The sequence below is a fragment of the Limtongia smithiae genome (genome assembly GCF_038497785.1).
Source record: "Limtongia smithiae strain NRRL Y-17922 unplaced genomic scaffold V1518scaffold_4, whole genome shotgun sequence".
Classification (NCBI taxonomy): Eukaryota; Fungi; Ascomycota; class Lipomycetes; order Lipomycetales; family Lipomycetaceae; genus Limtongia; species Limtongia smithiae.
In genome coordinates, this window is record NW_027117625.1 from 585,547 (window position 1) to 604,723 (window position 19,177).

Sequence of the window (19,177 nt, forward strand, 5' to 3'; positions counted from 1 at the left end):
GACTTCAATTTTCTACTTCTCTCTGCTTCAGTCGTAACTTAGATTCAGTGATTGTTAGACCACCAGTTCATCAACCAATTTCGCTTGTTCCACCAAGGTGCTACTCCCAGTCACCGAGAATACGCATCATTTTACATCTATCTATTTACAAACTATTTACGTTGCCATATTTACTTGCCATACTCCGCCATCACATCGTCACACCGTGCGCACAGCCCATCTTCAGCAGGCGCATTATGCTGCCAGCAGCGCGAACACTTGTGCATATCCGGATTGACGACATGCACGCCGATGGTGGACTTTGCATGAGCAGCGGAATCGTCAGTGCCAGGAATATAACTCCACTTGCGCGTTTCCAAAGCAGTCGGTACTTCAGTGATCGCGTAGACCTTGGCGGACGATGTTACAAACAGCTCAGCAAGGTCGGGTTCTGTATACGCCATTAGTTTATCAATTTCTCTGAGTACGATGGGGCTTAAGTCACTTACCATATTTTTTTAGTAGCGCGAAATCGGGGGATGATACTGAGGCAGACAGAATGACGTTGGCATCAAGTGAACTTCCAATTGCCTTCGAGTTTCTCGCTACCGCCAACGCACTCTTCACTGTTGTTTCCATTGCATCCAAGCGCTTGAAATCCGCGCAGATTTCCTTGTTGTTCCATTCATCTGGCGCCGTGTACCATCCCGCTACAAATGGCGAGAAATACTTTGAATCATCATTGAATTTGAACCACGACGGCGAGTAATACCATGCTTCTTGCGTTAATAATGGCACAATCGGTGATACGATCGACAGATAGACACGTAGAATCTGAATATTGTTAAATTGGCGATTCCTGCACAACAGAAATATACTACTAACATTTGCGAGTACTGTCTGCACGGATCGGCGTGAAAGGCTTGTCGCGTAATCTGTATAGAGACGATCTTTTGACGTGTTTAAATACGATGCGGATAAGCTTGCCACGTGCTTGTTCACCGAGTGAATAACTATGGCATACCATGTTAGGCACGAGAAGCGCAACAAACGATTGGAGAACTTACCTCTGTTAAACTGGAACTGGTCATAGAAACCTGTAACCTGTCTTTCGAGTTCAAACAACTCGTACAGAGCATATTTATCAGTCTAGTTCAAGTTAGTAACTGCGCGTGACTGCAGAGACGATCGCAACACAAACCGCACGGAGTTCGTTGTATGGGACGTACTCCCCGTCGAAATCATTGATATTTCCCAAGATGTATCTGAAAGTACGCCGCAACTTGCTCAATGAATCGGCGACGCGTTGTAGAACAACAGCGCTCACTCCAATGTCCGTCGTATATTCAGCCTGCGCAACCCAGAGTCGTAATCCGTTGACGCCAATTGCGGGTGTATTCTTATATCCCGTGCTTGTGATCATGGACGGGAGAACGACGTTGCCAAGTGACTTTGACATCTTCTTGCCTACCTCGTCAAGAGTGAAGCCGTGCGTGATGACTGCAGCATATGGCGCCCTGCCGTTTTGCATTGACGCCACGTAGGTGAGCAGTGAAGATTGAAACCAGCCTCGATGCTGATCAGAGCCTTCCATGTAGACATCAACAAGAGCTGGCTTGTCGTTACGCCGCCTGAGGCAGTTAGCAAGTGATATATCAATTTAGAATCCAACAAGATACATACGCTCCAAACTTTTCCTCGATTAGCGTCCAGCTTGATCCGCTATCAAACCAGACGTCCATCGTATCCTTGCCCTTAACATAGGTTTTGCCATCTTGTCTGTATTCATTGGCGACCCAGTGTGATATGTCTTCCTCGTCCTCGAACCACTTATCAATGCCATGTTGCTTGATCTGCTCGATAATGTGCGTCACACTAGCATCGGTCAACAAGGCCTCATTAGTTTCAGCGTCATATAACGCCGGAATAGGCACACCCCAGGACCGCTGTCGAGAAATACACCACTCTGATCGGTCTCGAACAAAGCTGGAAAGTCTGTGGCTTCCCGCGTCAGGAACAAAATTCACGTTATTCAACGACTCGAGCGCCAGATCCTTGATCGAGCCGACATTGGCAAACCACTGCGATGTAGATCTGATGATAACGGGCTTTTTTGATCGCCAGTCGTACGGATACTTGTGACAGTATTTCCGATTAACTCCAGCCAGCGCGGTAGCATCTTCTAGCATGCCGATCACCGACTCCTGGCCTGCCTTCAACACATGCTTCCCAACAAGAGATTTCAACTCTTCAGGTAAATTATCGTCATACTTTCCGTAATTATCTACTGGCGAATAAGGCGGAATTCCGTTTGTCTGGCAAACCAAGTAATCATCCATTCCATGACCGGGTGCGAGGTGAACAAGACCAGTACCGGAATCTGCAGTCACGAATGGTGCTGAAAATATTGGCTGTGTTTCTTTCGTAGCAAACAGCGGGTGTGTGTACGTGCACGAGGTGAGAACTTCACCTTGAATTTCGGACTGAATGACTTCCAACTTTCCAAGTTCCTTCATCAAATCTTCAACCCGAGATTCTGCAACTAGTAAATATCCATGTGTATCATGACGGACGACGCAATATGTCATCGTGGGTCCGACCGCGATAGCCTTGTTAGAAGGAATAGTCCACGGCGTAGTAGTCCAGATGAGCGCATGAATCGGCTTGGCGAGTGGCTTAGAAAGAAGTTGGTCGATGCTTGATGAGTCGATAAGAGGGAATTTGACGTATACAGTACTACTAACGTGGCTGTTCGAGTACTCCAGTTCGGCTTCAGCTAGGGCGGTATGTGATTCGCAACTCCAGTACACTGGTCTGTCCCGACGATAGATAAGGCCTTATATTTTTGGTTAACTTAGGTCCACGAATATAACACCGTTCGTGCACATACCTGCTTTGAGCATGGCTTTGAAGACGCCCAATTGCCGGATTTCATAGTCGGGGTCTGTAACAAAATGTCAATATTAGCCACTGCACGTCACCATGCTCGCACTTACCCATAGTCTTATACGGCGTCCCCCACTCTCCTAACGTAGCCCACTCTCTAAAATTTGCCATTTGCTTCGTGATGGTATTGTCGGCATGCTGTCTTGCCAGTGATCTGATTTCAGTCGCGGTCATCGCTGCAACCTTGCGTTTCCCGTCCTTGCCTTTTGCGACGCTATCTAGAACCTTGAGCTCAATAGGTAAACCATGACAATCCCACCCGGGAATGAAAGATACGCGGCGGCCACGTAGAATTTGGTAGCGGAGGATCATGTCCTTCACTATCCGGTTGACGGCGTGACCTTCAGCCACAAGTTAGTCACAGAACTGCGGGCAAATTCGCTAAACCATGGACTCACCAAGATGTACATCTGCATTGGCATATGGTGGCCCATCGTGTAATATAAACAGCTTCTCTTCAGGTAATTCGGATTTCTGAAGTCACTCATCAGCCAATGGTCCTTCTGAAGCCTACCGACTTGGATACATACCTGCCACGCATATACGTCGTCGGATGCAACCTTCAAAAACTTCTCTGCAACCAATTTGTCATTCGTTCTCGTCGGAAAGGTGGTCTTTGGCATCAATATTGAGTCCGTGTATGAGGTTGTCGAATTCCACTTTCGTAGCAGCTCGTGTCTTCGTATTGGAGGGGATGTCATCCTCGTGCACAGCAGCCGGAGACCCGACGCAATGCAGCCATGCCGATATGAAGCGGACCGGATACACGACATTTTGAGCTCTGCAAATTAGCTCAGCAAATGCATGGAAGTCGTCTCTGGCTTTCGGAATATCGCCCAGTGTGGCGGCGGACACAGTTTGATGAGAAGGAACTTAGAAATTCAGGGGAATATCGAATTCCGAGCTCTAGCTCTGTGGGAGCTCTTCGCCGTAACAACGGTCGCTGTGAAAGAACTTGTTCATTACGAAGGATTATAAAACGGGAATTGGCTTTGACTTAACAGAAGAAATTAAAAGCAAACAACATAAAACATTCGACAATCGCCGGCACATGCAAATAAGATGGTGACACTAGCATTGCTCCTACTCAAAGCATTTATCAAAACTCCATCTAAATTCCGAAGAAACATGCCAAGACCTTGTAAACCATGAACTCTGCACGCGTAGATATACAGAAACCAAAGTAAATTTATGCGGCGAGTTTCCCCATGTCATAAATTAAGGATGTCCAAAATACAATTCCTTGACTCCGGAACTAAGACGCCTGAACAAACCCTGCTCGTGATCTGAATTGCCTTCTTCATCGTCCGGCATACTGTACTTGGTGTACAGATCAACAGGAGGCTTATACCGTCTCGGACTCTGATGCAACCGCGGGACAGCCGACCGCTCCGGGACCATTTGCGGGTCGTAAACGTAGCCTACAGTGCTGTGCAGTTCCTCGTCACCAGCCGGTTCTCCTTCGCTGCTCTCGCCAGCGTACTCGCTATTCGACGATATGACTGACCGATAACCGGAAGTATGTCTCCGCAATAGTGGCCGTCTGTAGATCTCGTCTTTCTGCTCCAAGTCTTCATGTTCAACATTGTCATCTTGCATTTTTTGCTGAAGCCAGGCAAGTAGTCGATGCCGTGTCAAGTATGCAACACCCGAGATAATTGCAATCATAATTATGGCGCCAACAATAAAAGAAATAACAGAACTCCATAGAGTTATAGCAGAGACGGAGCATCCAAATGCTCGAGACCGGAATTCATACTGCTCACCAGCAAAGGGGCATATATGCGAGTCTCTCGTTGGGGCCAGTAGTCCTAAATGCGAAGGGTCCGGAACGCATGTCTGTGACTGCAATAAGTGTTAGCGGACCATGTTGACACCAACGGACCGTGTCTGGAGTGTACTCACAAAGGGGCACCATCCGCAAGGCCGCCCTGAAAATGAGGAGATGCAAGCCTTACAACTAGAAGAGAGGGACAAACACTCCTGAATATATTGGTCCGGAGACGATATGTCGAGGCGAAGCAAGGTGTTTTCGATATGGGCGGTGACTGCAGTTTAAGAAAAAATTAGTTTGCGGAACGGGCCATCCGCATGCACAAAGCGCAGGCCACTCACGATTCAGGCCGTCCATCGAGACGATAGTCTCGTAAGCATCACCGGCCATGTTGACAGGGCATGGGGAGGATGGCGAGATGCCGCGCGAAGAAGTGCAACAAGAAACTACAAGCGGTGGATGGAGCGTCTTGCGAGCGCTATATAACTGCTGCGACCACAGTGGTGCATCCGAAGCGAACCAGCCAGACAGAAGCGAGCGCTCAGCACATCAAAAGAATTAAGTAAAAGCGTGCGGCTGACCCCTGAGTCGGTGGGTCATGCTCAGACTGCGAGTCATGATCTGCGTATCTGCGCCAGTTCGCGAGCTTTAAAGCTCCATCCGTCGACCGCCGTGCGCCTTAGTTCTCGAATGACGTCACATCAAAGTCATGCGATCCCTTTCATGCCGCACCCCTCACTTTCGATTCAGCGCATCCAATCGGAATGCGTCTATATCAAGTCCATGTCTATCCCCGCAGGCAGGCACGCCCACCTCGTCATCTAAAATGAATCGTACAGGCGATTGCTGGATTATATTTTCACCGATCTCCGCATACTCCGCGATGTTTCGGGCTCCACTCACAGAACAGGTGTGCACGATGAACTACTGTGCACTTTCGCATAGATCCATGAATGGGCTGTGCTACATATGCGTATTGACAGAACTGATATGCGCGACGAGGAGATGGATCAATAGGATAACTTACTCTTACCTCCTCAGCGCAAATTGTGCGCTTACTCTCAACGTGACCCAGCTCGCTGGCATTACCTGAATGGAGGTTCACACACCATTTCACGTCTCCAATTATACCCATTTGGCGGTCTCGTCGTGTATGTATGTGCCGTATTTCTCAAAGTCGGTCAGGAATCTTACTGCGCGCTATCACGAACAACACAGGATGTGAAGTATTTCGTGTTGAAGCAGAGAAATCTGCTAACAATCCATTTGGAGACAAGATCGTACCTCTCTACGCGAATACTGCCGTGTGTTACCGATGTCCTGAGATGTTATTTGATCTAATTCACACACAGTTGTACATAACCGCTGCTTCGATCTCACCAGTCATCTCGGTCAGTCCATCTTATCTCATCGTCGGTCGCTTTCTATCACAATGCCTCACTAGCACATTCGCACGGAATACTCACGGTTCGTTCCATCACGGGGCTGCGCTAATGCCCGCACTTGCCGTCAATCCGATACCTTGCAGACACTGCTTGGCGCACTGATTCCGAAAGGTTCACTGGAGATTTTTTGATGCTGTCGCCGAGTTGCCGTGAAGCTGTACCAGTCGTGAATCGATTGCGAATAATAAACCTCATTACTTGAACATTCAATTCCAGCAACTCACAGTTTAGGTCATCGGCGACCTGATTAGCCCGGTCTTCTTCGTCTTTGCGGCGGTTACGACAGACTGCCTCTGCTATCGGCTCGGCCTGCAATTAACCACTGTCACTATTCTCATCCAAGCCAACATACCGTTGTCATTTGTCGGTACGACGCGACGTCAGGGTCCTGAACGCTTTGGATTGGCATCATGTCGTGGTCTGGTGATCGCGTGCTCAGATTCCCTCTACAGATCATGGTTGTAAATGAGTATCAGTATCAGATGGACTATCTGTCTGACGGGTGCGGATCCGTTGCCGTCAGTGGCTTGATGGAGGGCTAATGGTGAGGTGTGGGAGAAAAGAGAGATGACAAAGGGATAATGGGCTGGAGAATTGACCGACGAACGGATCGGCAAACGGACCGTCACATCACGGCGTCTGTACGCCATGCCAGCGAAGTGAATTCCACTCGTCGACGACGCGTTGATTCAACGGATTTTATACACATTTATTAACCATCACAGTAGGATGTAGTCATTTATTACTTCGCGCTCAGCTGTAGCATGCGTATAACAAGCGTGTAGCTCACTACTCCGCAGCGCGTGCAGCCGCTGACACTCAGAAACTGCACATACATAGCCCGTTGTTAGCAAATCAACAACGAATCTTCATAATGTGAAGCAATGACAGAGTCAAAAGTCGTTCTTAAGTTTTTCTATGAACACAACAATGAACCACCGAAGTCACTAATCGCACCAAACTCCAAAATCAGAAAGTGGTCAGATGCTCACGCATGCGCGCATAAGCAGTCATGTTGACGCCAGTACCAGCCTTGAAATTTCAAAGGCACAACTGTAAGCTACTAGCGCAAAACTGCCAACGTGCGTCGCCTCGCCTGCGGGTATCAGAATAGATGGCTTGGAATACGAGCCGTGATATATCCATTCAGCCAAAGCCAGCCCATTCAATACAATAGGGAGCAAAGTCTGGAAATTCTTCACCTTCTATAACCTCGATCTCGCCGTCATCACTAACCTGCCTGCGCGACGACGGGGGAACCCGGCCGCCGACCATCCACGCCTTCTTGACACCAGTGCCCAATCTGCCGGATCCGACGAGGTCAATGAGAGAAAATTCCTCGTCCCAGTCTAAGCTGCGGACGAGATAGTGAGAATGATAACGAAGCGGATCACCAGGATATGCCATGAAATCGGCACCGAAGCGCAAGCCAGGAGAAACGAAGTAGCCGTGAGAATGTAGATACTTGTAAGTTTGAAATTTCGCAGACGAAGCTATTTTGCTCAGAGTGAAATCTGGGAGATAAGTTTTGGCAAGCGTGGATGGACTGAGAGTGGGAGTAGAGAAAAAAAGTGCACCAGTTTGCGGTGCCGTAACAGCGGCCTCTAGCTTAGCTATCCCGCTTCCGGGGTCGATATCTGAATCTTCCAAATTGTCTTTAAGAAGAGTAGCATGGGTAGCACTGTTGTCTACTAGCACGGCGATGCCCATCTGAACGAGTAACGTAGCTTCTTCAGGAAGCAGCTGCAGAGGGAGCCCGAGAAAAACATTTTGCTGCGGAACAGTTGACAATGTGCCTGTAAGAATACCAGTAATGCGGTGCTCCTCACGAAGAAACTTCACGGCTCCTAGATCGAAGACAAGGAACTCGCCGTCGTTGTAGCTGATATGCACTGGTGACTGCGTGCCTTTGACAGACATACCTGAAAATGGAAACTTAACAATCGGCTCAAAGTACCTGCTCCGACGAGATAAACGTGCCATGTACAAAGTTCATATTGACAATTACAACATATCGCTGACCGCAATTGCGACAGATTTCAGGGGATTGACAGATTATAAGTTTTGTGTAATCATACAAGCGACATGACATTATCAGGACGGAGAAATATGACGAAAACGAGAACATACCAAAGAGAGCAGCTGCTGTGCAAAAGCTAGACAGACCACACGGAAGATAAGAATAACTAGAGAACGATGTTAGACTGAAATCGCGCGAACAGATGGCGGAGGGCAAGAAGAGGAGGTCGAGGAACAAGGCTCAGGGCTTCTTAGAGGTATTGCAACTCACAAGGGAGGAACTCCCTTCGCAGCAAAAGGTAGTTTTCATCAAGGCGGTTCATAGCAGGACAAGGCACGCAAAAGAAAGACGTACCTGGCAGTGTAAATAGAGCGCGAACTGGCCAGCAGAACAGCCTCTGAGGCCATGAGAAAATTAGTGAAGGCGGCTTGAGTTGACTCCAGCGTAGCGTTCCGTGCTGTGATGTGCGCAGGCGTGCCGGGAGCTCCGCAGTGTGGCTGTGGCGCACGCACTCAAAGCGTGCTGTGCTGTGCGCATGGCTCTAACGGCGGCGGCGGAGGTGTGGGCACGGCGGCTGTGGCGCAGGGGCGCGGAATTTGTTGCTGCGTCGCTGCAGCGAGCAGCAGCGACTGAGCGCCCCTTCCCGCCTCGCCTCCTCTCCCGCCCTTCGTTCCTCGCCCTTCTTCGCCCCCCCCCTCGTCCCTCCACCGCGCCGCCCTCGCGCTCTTCTCCCTCTTCGCCGCGTGCTTCGTGTAGGTCTCCCACCCATCTATCTCCATTTGATGCATTTGTGCAGACGCCGCACGCGCGTCGTAGTGGCGGCGCGCCGGTGGGCCGTGTGCTTCCGTCCACGGTTACCACTTCTGCACCCTACCACCCATTCTTCGACGCAATCCATCTCTTCCTCCTGGCCGGCGCCATCCGTCGCGTTTTTCTCCATCCGCCGCTAACATCTTCTGCGCTTGCGCTCCTCCCGGGCGCGTTCGCGATCATTCAGGTTATATATAGTACTCCGTTCATAAGCTCGCCATGGGTCTGTCAATCTCCAAGCTTCTGCAAGGCCTTTTCGGCCGCAAGGTATGCTCCATCGGACACCATTCATCATTGTAACGCTCAATTGCTTACTTTCTACCCCTTTACAGGAGATGAGAATATTGATGGTCGGTCTCGATGCTGCTGGTGAGTTCCCTCTTTGTTGATTCGCCGCCACGTACGCGAAGAAGTAGCACGCGGCCATCCTCCGTCAGCCAAGCCACACAAACACACCAATCCATCCATCCCCCATCAATTCACACCGAACGTCGCTTCTTCCCCGATCGTCGCGGCTTTGCGTACTGTACATTGTCGCAATTTGCCAAGTGGCATTGATGATAATAATGTCTGCACGTGATACATACCGCTAGACGCGACGGACCGTGCCGCTTCTTGCATCGCGTGGCATCTTTTTTTAAAAATGCGCTTGCTGACATCGAACGTCGCGCGCTCTGCGCTGCGGCTGCGTTCACTTTTTAGGCAAGACGTAAGTTCTCTTTTTGCCGTGTGTCATTATCTGAGCCCCACTAACGCCGCTTGACAGCACCATTCTGTACAAACTCAAGCTCGGTGAAATCGTCACCACCATCCCCACAATCGGTTTCAACGTTGAGACCGTCGAATATAAGAACATCTCATTCACCGTCTGGGATGTCGGTGGACAGGACAAGATCCGTCCGCTCTGGCGCCATTACTTCCAGAACACACAGGGTATAATTTTCGTCGTCGACAGTAATGACCGAGAGCGTATTTCCGAGGCTCGCGAGGAGCTGCAGCGAATGCTCAACGAGGACGAACTCCGGGATGCTCTCCTTTTGGTCTTCGCCAACAAGCAGGATCTTCCCAACGCCATGAATGCCTCTGAAATCACAGAGAAGCTCGGCCTTCACTCCCTTAGAAACAGAGCTTGGTACATCCAGGCCACCTGCGCCACCAGCGGTGATGGTCTTTACGAGGGTATTTATATTCTTTTATCTGGCTTTGTTATTGCGTATACTAACTCTAGCCAGGTCTGGAGTGGTTGGCCACGAACCTCCGAAAGCGAACATAAGCTGCTGTGCATGTGCATGAATCCCCCCCGTGATCACGGCCTTATATAGTTACAGTCATTATTCACCTTCTGCTTTTATTTTTTTTATCTTCTAAACTTTTTGTTATTAGTAGCAATTTATGTCATTTTACTTGTTTATGTTTGCGTGCTCCATCTAATCGTCTCAAGCTGCTTTTTCGGCCGCCGACTGGCGATCGGGAGTCTCTTGTCATCCGCGGAGCCGAGTTGCAGTATCTTTTACTCTTGTGTTTAACTATCTTCGTTGCTCCCTTCGTGTTTTCTTTGTTGCACTGCTTACTTTTATGGACCTTGATATTGCCAAACACATGATTTGTCATGTCATCACTACGAACGTCTCGTGTTTTGTTGATATATGTCTTCTTTTTTTGAATTTTGTGTATTTACAAAGGCCACTCAACACTGCGTCGAGTCGACGTGTCACGACGAAAAGTAAATTAGTTTGTAGTTAAGTTACTTTGTGTTCTTTGACAAATCATCGGGATAAACGAGAATGCTTGCATTGAAGAACTAAAAACACGCAAACCATGGAATGCCTACTGTACAACCCACTACACCTTCTGCGTGCCGTAGCCGCGAATGTGCTCGGCAAACCGCCAGCTCATGTCTTGACATCTCTGGTCCTTTTCGATCTTGACCTCGCCGTCGAGGTACGTCGTCGCGATGGTGTACTTGTCCAGACTCCGCGCGTCGCGGTAGAATAGGACCTTCATGCACTGCTCGATCTTTGCGCGGGCCTCGGCCTCAGTGACGGACTTCTCGTCGCCCTCATCGGAGACGAGCTGGCGGAGTAAAGGAACAGCGAGGTATGCGCCGAAACCGGTCGCGAGAGAGGGGGAGGAGTAGGTGACGCCGAGCAAGTCGACGTAGGCGAGGAAAGGCGAGCCGTCGTCTTTCTTGCCGGCTACAAGTATTGCGTTCCAGAGCGGGTCAACTTTGCTTCGGCGGGCATACATCACGCGCGAGAGGTACTCGTAGATGTGAGGGGCGCGAAGGTTGTGACCGTCTTGTGCGTAGTCGTCCTCGATTCTGCATGGTGTTAGCAAGGGAGCGAGATAGAACAAACAACAAATATAACGTGCATTAGTCGCTCCAGCATCATCTCGATGTATTGCATATCCGACACGTCCCCACTCATCCCGACAACGGTCTCCTTACCGACCTTGATCAACCGCTCCTGATCGGTGAACCGCGCCAACGAACCGTACGACGCTGTTCATCACGGTCAGCGCACATATCTCTCATAATCAAACGCCATCTCACCACACACCCAAATTATCAGCAGCAAGTATGACACCGTTATCAAACTTGATCGCAATCACACTGGTACCTGTGATGATCGGCTGTTGAGTCGCGGTCGACGGACCGCTGCCCGCGCCGGCGTTGTGGATCGCGTACTGGTACGGACCGTACACATCCGATCGCGGACGCCCCCACCGTTCTTGAGAGTGGTCCATGTTGTCTCCTCTTTTGGGGATCGAAGGCGATTGAGCAGGAAAGAGTGGTCCAGTGCCGCTGTGCTGGGTGTGTGGAACTGCTGAGAAGGCACCGCTTGAGATGACGGCACACGCTGTCAGCAGTACTTCAAAACTGGGGTTTGTACTCGTCACGCGTTATCAAGCCCACACCGCCATACCTATTACTCTCAGGTCTGCCTCTCGCATGGTGCTCAGCACCACTTTCGCCTCTAAAATCCATTCAAGACACCAAGTTGCGCACAACCGCTCGCCACAAACAAAGAAAATACCCTAAAGTTACAGCCACGATATAATACATAGTCATGCAATCAAATACATCAGCGTTGGGCAACGCTTCTCTTTACCCATTCGCCTCTTACTTGGCCATAACAAGCTACTTCTTAAAACGGAACATCCTCGCCTAATCCTTTGTCCACGCCCAGCCCGCTAAGCAACGACGCTACGGCACTGTTATCCTCGTACACGCTGTTTTCGTTGCGAGAGTTGTCCCTTACGTCCATGGCTTGGCCATGCACCATCACCTTGTACAAGCAAGTGAAATCCGAAGATCCCCAATTTTGTGTGACCTTGAATGCAACGTTGACGATCGGAATTTTAGTTTTCAGTAGACGCCCCACGGGACGCGTGAACTTGAATGTTTGTAGATGGAACGGGCCGTTGATGTCGTATGTAAATCTGCCGACACGGACGTAGTTTGGCGACGTGCGCGATAACTGCTCAGGCTCATCCACGCCATCTCCTGTTGACTTCACTTCGATTCTATTGCCGCCAGATCCAGAGACGTCAATATGTCGCGACGGGCTGATGACGGAGCGCGCAGCCGCTTCCCGCAAGTCATGCCGATCATCCTCGTCGTTCACTTCAACCCACACCTCAATCTCCTTAGGCGCCGTCGTAATATCCCGCGCCGTATCCTTTGGTATATGATTTATTGCAACCTCGTCAATGTAGACCCACTCCGACAACCGCACTCCTAGCGTGCCGACCTGTCCCGCAAACGGCCAACAACTGCCGAGTGTGATATCAGTCTGCAACGCGTCCGCGCTCTGCCGCTGGTTGCCATATCCGATCATGTTGCTAAACATGTGCTGGAACGATGTGACACTCGTGTACGGATCGTACGTCGCAGAGGTTGTGAACGGGTTCGGGCGCGCACCGAGTTGGATGTCGGCAAAGTCGATCTTGGTCTCAACGCCGTGCCGGATTCGGAGCAGGGCTTCGTCAATTAAGCTGTCAACTGCACTTTGTGTAAAATTCACTCCGTTGCCAGCTGGTGCGCTGATGCTATGTCGCGGCATGCTCGCCTTCACAGCATCATTCACAGTCGTCGACAACAACTGCTCAAGCTCGGCCTCTGTGTTATGTAGTCTCTGGACAAAATCGTCCGTGACGTGCATCATCTCGCTCCGCAACAACTCCATAAAATAGTCTTTCGAGACAAAACTGCTTCCGTCGCTTAATTGATCATAGTATCCAAGAATGTGCGCGTCAACATACGTCCGCAAATGTTCCTCGTTGCGTACAAGAAATTCGTCCCATGTTACCACTGGTGCGTCCGTGGAAGGCACCGTAGGTTTCTCTTCCTGTTTTGTGGTCCACGATTTCAGCGTCTTGAACACGGACTGTAATCCACTCTTCGTCTCCTCCATCTCAACTTTCGATGGGAATGCCGCCTTGAGATACACCCAGAACTCCGGCGCAATAGCAATAGTTCCATCATCTTCCAGTCGGACAGCGACTCTCTCCGGCAATATTGAGTTAATGAGGTCCAATGCATCGCTTTGTGCGGTTGCAACAACCTGCAAAAGCTTCACATCAATCGAATCAACCCGCATCTCCAACGATCCAAGCCTGCCATCATGCCTTAAAACCTGGTCGTTCATACTCCTCAGATTATCTTGTAATTTTTCCATGGCATCGTGTGCGCCAGTCATCATCTTCTGTAGCTTGCTTACTTGAGCATGTATATCGTTCAACTCTGTCTTCGACGTCTTATCTATACTGGCGACCCGCTCCAAAACTCCCGCAAGTGTAGCCCTCGTGTCGTCATGCCGTACCTGAAAATCTCGGAACGCAGCACTAAGCTCGCTAAACGATTCCTTAGCCTGCCTGGCGGACGAAGCAGCATCTGATCGTAAGTTGTTATATAATTCTAGGTGCTCGTTGGACAACACGCGCATCCTGTCACGAATTCCGCCAAGTCGCGCATCCTCATTCTTCATATACTGTCCATAAATTTTCTGCAAGTCCTGAGAATTGGCAGACAGTGTTGACATCTTGGACTCGAGCTCCATTAGTCGAGAGATGACTTCGTCGCTCGATTGAGGAACCACGGTATACGTTCGCGTCGAATGGCGGAAATTCGCAACAAAGCTCGCAAGTAACAATCCAACCAGCAGTATACCAACAACATATACCACCTTAGAAGCCATATCGCCAAAAATATTAACAAATAGTCTTCGCACAAAGAAGACAAACCGTGACGTTTCGACGGCATTTCCATCTTCAACTTCGTCGTCGTCGAGGTCTTCGTTATTGTGATCCGGAGCAAGCGGGCTGCGAGGTAGAATATTCAATATCGAAGAATTCGCGCCAATATGCTGAAACGCGATGTCTTCCTCCGCGAAACTATAGTTTGGCGGAAACTCCATTGATGACTGCAGTACATGCTGTGTTGGATCACCTGAAATGCTGGATGTAGAGTCGTTATTTGTAGATTTTGATCGAGTAGAGCGAACACTTCCTGCTACTGATTGTGCGTCGGCTATAAGAAGAGTCAGCCAAATTTACTTTCTGACAAGACACACTAGCTCCATACACACCTCTGGAAGGCGGCTGGATACTTGAACTTCGCCCGTAGACGCTGTTTTCGTCGTTCTCCGATAACGGCCCAAGTTTGCTGCGCCGTGTGACAGACCGTGTACTGTATACACGACTGCTCTCCGACAGAGCGCGGTCCGGAGTCCGCGAAGATCTGCGTCTAGTTTCCGGCATGACAACAATCGTATCCTAGAACCCACACCATCGTTAGATTCAGACGAATGTAGCACAATACACAGTGTATAACATACCCGCAGTACTGGTGGTTGATAAGAGCTGCTGCCCTTCGACTGTGACTGTTTGCCTGGCGGAACAGAGGGTAGATTAGGCGGGATAAGACGGTGTGGCTGGCGTCGCGAGGATTTCTTCTGAGCGAGCGGCGTCGTTGTAAACATCACCCCGCAACAACAGCACAAATACGAATTCGCAGGTGGACGGAAATCAAAAAATCTGTTGCAAGAGTACTGATGTTTGAGCGTATAGGTTGCAGAGAGAATAGCGAGAACCAGAGGAGAAGACAAGCAGGCTGAGGTCGCACCCGTTGTTTACCTGCGAACCGATGACGCGAAGAGAGCGCCGCTCATCGCGCGTATCGCCTCAAACCCCTCAATTCTACAGTTACCCCTGTAAGCGCTGCGACCCTTGTTTACCAAGACCATCTGCGCGGTCTGAATCGATTTGCCAGGGTCTTTGGTCTGTTCTGGAATTTCTGTTGTACTTCTTCTTAGATACCCAGTTAAAATCTTGCGATTCTCATTTCTGTTCTCCGCTGACAATGTTTACACTTCCCTCTTCTTCGTTGCCGCTGACACGAAGTCGCAGTCCTGGCCTGCAGATTGATATTCCTCGGTCGCCGTTCACGCCAGCTTCTTCCCTGCCAACTGATATTCTAGTCCCGCTCACGGCAGCGATAAATCTTGACAATGTATCTGATTGGACGTTTTATCACCGTTCGCTGGAGCTCCGCTTGCTCTTGCAACTGTGTTCTCTTGTCGATTTGAAACGAGTTGATCAGTCTCTTGCAGCGGAAGTGCGGGAACGATATGCCGCGTCTGGTATGCTTGACCCGGCCTTAGAGCTAGAATTGGAAGATTTTAGGGGTTGTTTTACGCTTGCAAGGCACTGTTTGATGATCCGAGATACTAATGAGCTGCGTCAAGAATCTAGCGCATGGCAACAACAGTTCACAGCAGCGTCGCAGACGTTAGAAATATGGGCTCGAGTTAAACGTGCAGTTCTTTACAAACACGTGTGGGATCACGACACTGCAGGCGTACTGAAGGTGATCATGAAGTATTTGCGTACTCACGACACCGATATGCTGGAGGATATCAACAAGCAGCAGACTGCATATGACAAGAAGCGCCTAATCGACCTTGCTTCACAATCGTGGTCGCGGTTTGTCTCGACTGAGGATGTGGAAGCTGGCGAAGATGCAAGTGTTGAGAATGACGAAAAGGAGAGCGATAATCACGATGACGACGACGACAGTGATTATGCTGTTGATTCTGAAGCCGATCCTGATCTTGCACATTATCCTGATTCTGAACACGGAGCGACTGATTCTGATACCGAACACCGCGATGGTAATGAGGCATTGGTCGCTGTTGAAGACAACGCTGTGGAGAGAGACCACGATAAGAGCCATGATATCGTTTCAGAAGACTACGCCGGTGAAGATTTCACAGAAGAAGATCTACTGTTGCCAGATAAAAATCGGGTTTCCACAGTACCACAGAATACTAAGCGGTTTGCATCTGTGAGAAAGATGGCACGAAAGACTCTGAATCAGATACGGCGAACTTCATACTTCCAGACCCCAAACAATACTTAAACTTGCTAGAGATTAGTAAACGAATTAGAGCGGTAGTACAAAAATTTATATATCGACAATGCAATATGCACACCGTCATATGGGACTGGTACATCCATGCTCTTATTTCCACTCTGGCGCGGCTTTAGACCCAAACACCTCTTGTCGCCACTGCCTCAGCCTCTTCTTTTTTGCAAACCGCTTGCGATCCTTGTCCTTCTTCTCGGGCTCGCGGTAGACCGCAAACTTCTTCAGACCAATGTACTGGTTAAGCTGGGCGTCATCAGCCAGAAGGATATCAGTTGGCTCCATGTTGAAAGAGTCCGGCGACACTTCTCGGTAACGGAACTGCTGTGCTGGTGCTGTAACAAGATCGTCTTCAAACGGCAACACGTCACGCTCGACAAACTCCTCAATCTTGGCCTTGAGTTTATTGTCTTCACTCTTCTTCAACGCTTTGTCCTTTGTCTTCTGCTTCTTCTGTTGCCGCCTTGAGAGCCTCTCTGTAGATTGCTGCTCTTCCTCGGCGTAACCGGGAACGATGTCGTTAATATCAATGTCATCATCCCACTCTGGCTTTTTATCCTTCTTGTCGTAGAAAGTGTTGCCAAACACCTTCTCCATCTTCTTGTCCCAATCTGCCTCCTCGAAATCTTCATCGAGATCATCAGGAGTAAAATCCAGATTATCGTCGGCTCGTAATCCAGCAATACTGCGAATCCGCTCCAGCTTATCTGTGACTTCCTTGATCTTCAGCTGCTTTAACCGATTTCTGTCGGCTTCACGCTGTTCCTTTGCTTTTGCTTTAGCTTCTTTCTCGAGTCGCCTCGCGCGCTGACGCCCGGTCTCTTCGTCTCGTCTAACGGAATGCGCGTTAACAACCTCACGGCCGTAAGACACAATCTCCGCAGCCTCCTCGCCAGCCTCGAATCTGAAATTGTACTTTGTCTCAAACTCATCCGCCTTGTCGTCGAAGTCGCTGTCCTCGTCGACAAGTTCGGGAATATCTCCTACTGTGTCCCTGGAACTCAACTTGTTGGGACGCCGGTAGGTCTTTGTGGATGGCAGCCAGGCTTTTGAGACCATAAAGGTGTCGAGGAATTTCTCGGGATCTTCTGAAGGATCAGGAAGCTCGATAGCCTCAACTTCGCGTGGTTTTGCTGCCTTCTTCAAAGCGAACCCGTCTTCATCTGAACCATTGTCGTCGGACTCGTCATCGCCTTGAGCATGGATTTCCTTAACAAGTGCAGCTCTGTCTCGCGCCAGCTGCACCGAGTATGGCAGCTTCGATTCGGAGTCGGCATTCTCTTCGGTATACTCTGTGTCCTTCAATTGGTTAAGCAAGCTCATGCGGTGGTAATCTTTAAGAAACACAGGCTTGTCCTTCTTCTCCTTGGAAGAATCCTCCGTGGCGTTGTTAACATCGTCGAAAAAGCGGACGTTAGCATTTTTGACGATTTTAGGGTCGTTTTTGCGGATAGCCTCGACTACCTGGAGAATCCTATTGTCGATGTCATCGGTAAGCAGCTCCGCGTCTTCGTCCTCATCTTCAGACGACGAGGAATCTTCGTCGGTTTCGTCGAGATCGCCCTTCTTGAACTTTTCTTGTACTGTGTCTGTCAGTTTTAGCGCATTAACAGAAGTCGACTAAAACTCACATCTGTGCAGTTCTTCTCGCTCCTTATTGTGTTCAAAACGCTTCTTGTAGTCCTCGTTGACAGTTAAAGTAATCTCCTCAAAATCATCTCCGTCGTCTTCACTCTCAGAGAAAGTGAGACGCTTGCGTTTGCTTCCACTACCGTTTGCCACGATGTTCGTGGCTCTGGCCGGGGGGTGAGAAGCAACAGCCTCGGCGTCGGTAGTGGCTGGCGGCTGGGCTTTCTTGTCCTTTGACTTCCGACGCGGCATGGCTGATAGTGATCCACCAAACTCAAAGTACGGCAACAGTAAATACACGCCTGTTCTGAGAAGAAGTGCAGCCTCTGTATAAGAACTCGTGCCTCTGCGACGGAGCTGCAAAGAATCTGCAGAGAATTGTATGCCGCAAGCAGTGCGGCTCACACTGGGAGTCGCGACGCCGCCGGCTTTGCGATGAGTTTCTCTTGCAAGTCCGACGGAAGTTGGAGCTAAGAGATACAACTACAACCAGCTACTTGACCAGGACACCTGGTGAGTAGCAGGTCTAAGAGTATACTAATTCCTTCGAAGTAGTGTGATAGTGAGCTGTGCTTTGAGAGGAGCTTGACAATGCTTTCAAGACTGGGACTAGACAAGCGGATGGTCTGAAGCAATTCTTAGATGGCCTGATAATCAAGAGGATTTGTACAGCAAATGATACTCTATTTACATCATTTATATTCTCAATATATTCATAGAGTAAAAATTTCGTATGAAGCAGTCAGTATGAGAGCTGCGACAAATTAACGCCCATCTGAACAGAACGGAGCAGAGCCGAAACTGACAGCAGGATATAATCGCGCTGAGACAGGACCATATATTCGCACCTCATGGGCAGGAATGCATTATTAAAGCCAAGGACTCCCGGAATGCTATCACGAAGAAGATCAAAACTCAGAAGCATTCAGAGGGAGGGAAGACAGTAGGTCGAATTTGACATGAGTCGCGATAGCAATCTACACTCTTGGCGTCGTTCGATATATTCAGCAATCTCGCAAATGTACGGAATAGATGAACTCAAGAGCATAATGCAAGCTGATAGCAAAACAGCAACCGGATCCGCTCATTAGGCGATATCAATGAGACGCGAGAAGTGGGACGGGGACACACAGCAATCAGCAGAG

General features: G+C 49.5%; 8 protein-coding genes across 8 annotated transcripts; 2 read left to right on the top strand and 6 right to left on the bottom strand.

The window, feature by feature from the left end:
• Positions 1–60: 60 nt before the first annotated feature.
• Positions 61–3,860, bottom strand: V1518DRAFT_414942 (tRNA synthetases class I-domain-containing protein). The gene is made up of 10 exons (XM_066903690.1): positions 3,456–3,860; positions 3,324–3,399; positions 2,976–3,266; positions 2,870–2,923; positions 1,663–2,815; positions 1,181–1,610; positions 1,047–1,128; positions 865–992; positions 489–813; positions 61–430 (listed from the first exon to the last, which is right to left on the bottom strand). The coding sequence occupies exons 1-10, from the start codon at positions 3,696–3,698 to the stop codon at positions 171–173; spliced, it is 3,042 nt and encodes a 1,013-aa protein (XP_066760272.1). The 5' UTR covers positions 3,699–3,860; the 3' UTR covers positions 61–170.
• Positions 3,861–3,867: 7 nt separating this feature from the next.
• Positions 3,868–5,254, bottom strand: V1518DRAFT_414945 (uncharacterized protein). The gene is made up of 3 exons (XM_066903691.1): positions 5,041–5,254; positions 4,831–4,973; positions 3,868–4,770 (listed from the first exon to the last, which is right to left on the bottom strand). Exons 1-3 carry the CDS (start codon positions 5,087–5,089, stop codon positions 4,144–4,146), a joined length of 819 nt encoding a protein of 272 aa, XP_066760273.1. The 5' UTR covers positions 5,090–5,254; the 3' UTR covers positions 3,868–4,143.
• A 1,589-nt stretch (positions 5,255–6,843) lies between these two features.
• On the bottom strand, positions 6,844–8,564 carry V1518DRAFT_414957 (uncharacterized protein). Its single transcript, XM_066903692.1, has 3 exons — positions 8,519–8,564; positions 8,275–8,330; positions 6,844–8,066 (listed from the first exon to the last, which is right to left on the bottom strand). Exon 3 carries the CDS (start codon positions 8,062–8,064, stop codon positions 7,291–7,293), a length of 774 nt encoding a protein of 257 aa, XP_066760274.1. The 5' UTR covers positions 8,065–8,066; positions 8,275–8,330; positions 8,519–8,564; the 3' UTR covers positions 6,844–7,290.
• Positions 8,565–8,819: 255 nt separating this feature from the next.
• V1518DRAFT_414965 (ADP-ribosylation factor) lies at positions 8,820–10,790 on the top strand. Its single transcript, XM_066903693.1, has 5 exons — positions 8,820–8,916; positions 9,173–9,241; positions 9,307–9,343; positions 9,677–9,683; positions 9,741–10,790. Exons 2-5 carry the CDS (start codon positions 9,194–9,196, stop codon positions 10,294–10,296), a joined length of 648 nt encoding a protein of 215 aa, XP_066760275.1. The 5' UTR covers positions 8,820–8,916; positions 9,173–9,193; the 3' UTR covers positions 10,297–10,790.
• On the bottom strand, positions 10,678–11,840 carry V1518DRAFT_414968 (nucleophile aminohydrolase). The gene is made up of 3 exons (XM_066903694.1): positions 11,536–11,840; positions 11,348–11,477; positions 10,678–11,294 (listed from the first exon to the last, which is right to left on the bottom strand). Exons 1-3 carry the CDS (start codon positions 11,720–11,722, stop codon positions 10,817–10,819), a joined length of 795 nt encoding a protein of 264 aa, XP_066760276.1. The 5' UTR covers positions 11,723–11,840; the 3' UTR covers positions 10,678–10,816.
• Positions 11,841–15,276, bottom strand: V1518DRAFT_414972 (uncharacterized protein). Its single transcript, XM_066903695.1, has 3 exons — positions 14,815–15,276; positions 14,566–14,752; positions 11,841–14,507 (listed from the first exon to the last, which is right to left on the bottom strand). The coding sequence occupies exons 1-3, from the start codon at positions 14,956–14,958 to the stop codon at positions 12,124–12,126; spliced, it is 2,715 nt and encodes a 904-aa protein (XP_066760277.1). The 5' UTR covers positions 14,959–15,276; the 3' UTR covers positions 11,841–12,123.
• On the top strand, positions 15,228–16,474 carry V1518DRAFT_414973 (uncharacterized protein). The gene has a single exon (XM_066903696.1). The coding sequence runs from the start codon at positions 15,339–15,341 to the stop codon at positions 16,395–16,397; it is 1,059 nt and encodes a 352-aa protein (XP_066760278.1). The 5' UTR covers positions 15,228–15,338; the 3' UTR covers positions 16,398–16,474.
• On the bottom strand, positions 16,413–18,529 carry V1518DRAFT_234536 (KRI1-like family C-terminal-domain-containing protein). The gene is made up of 2 exons (XM_066900958.1): positions 18,035–18,529; positions 16,413–17,986 (listed from the first exon to the last, which is right to left on the bottom strand). Exons 1-2 carry the CDS (start codon positions 18,282–18,284, stop codon positions 16,500–16,502), a joined length of 1,737 nt encoding a protein of 578 aa, XP_066760279.1. The 5' UTR covers positions 18,285–18,529; the 3' UTR covers positions 16,413–16,499.
• Positions 18,530–19,177: the final 648 nt, after the last annotated feature.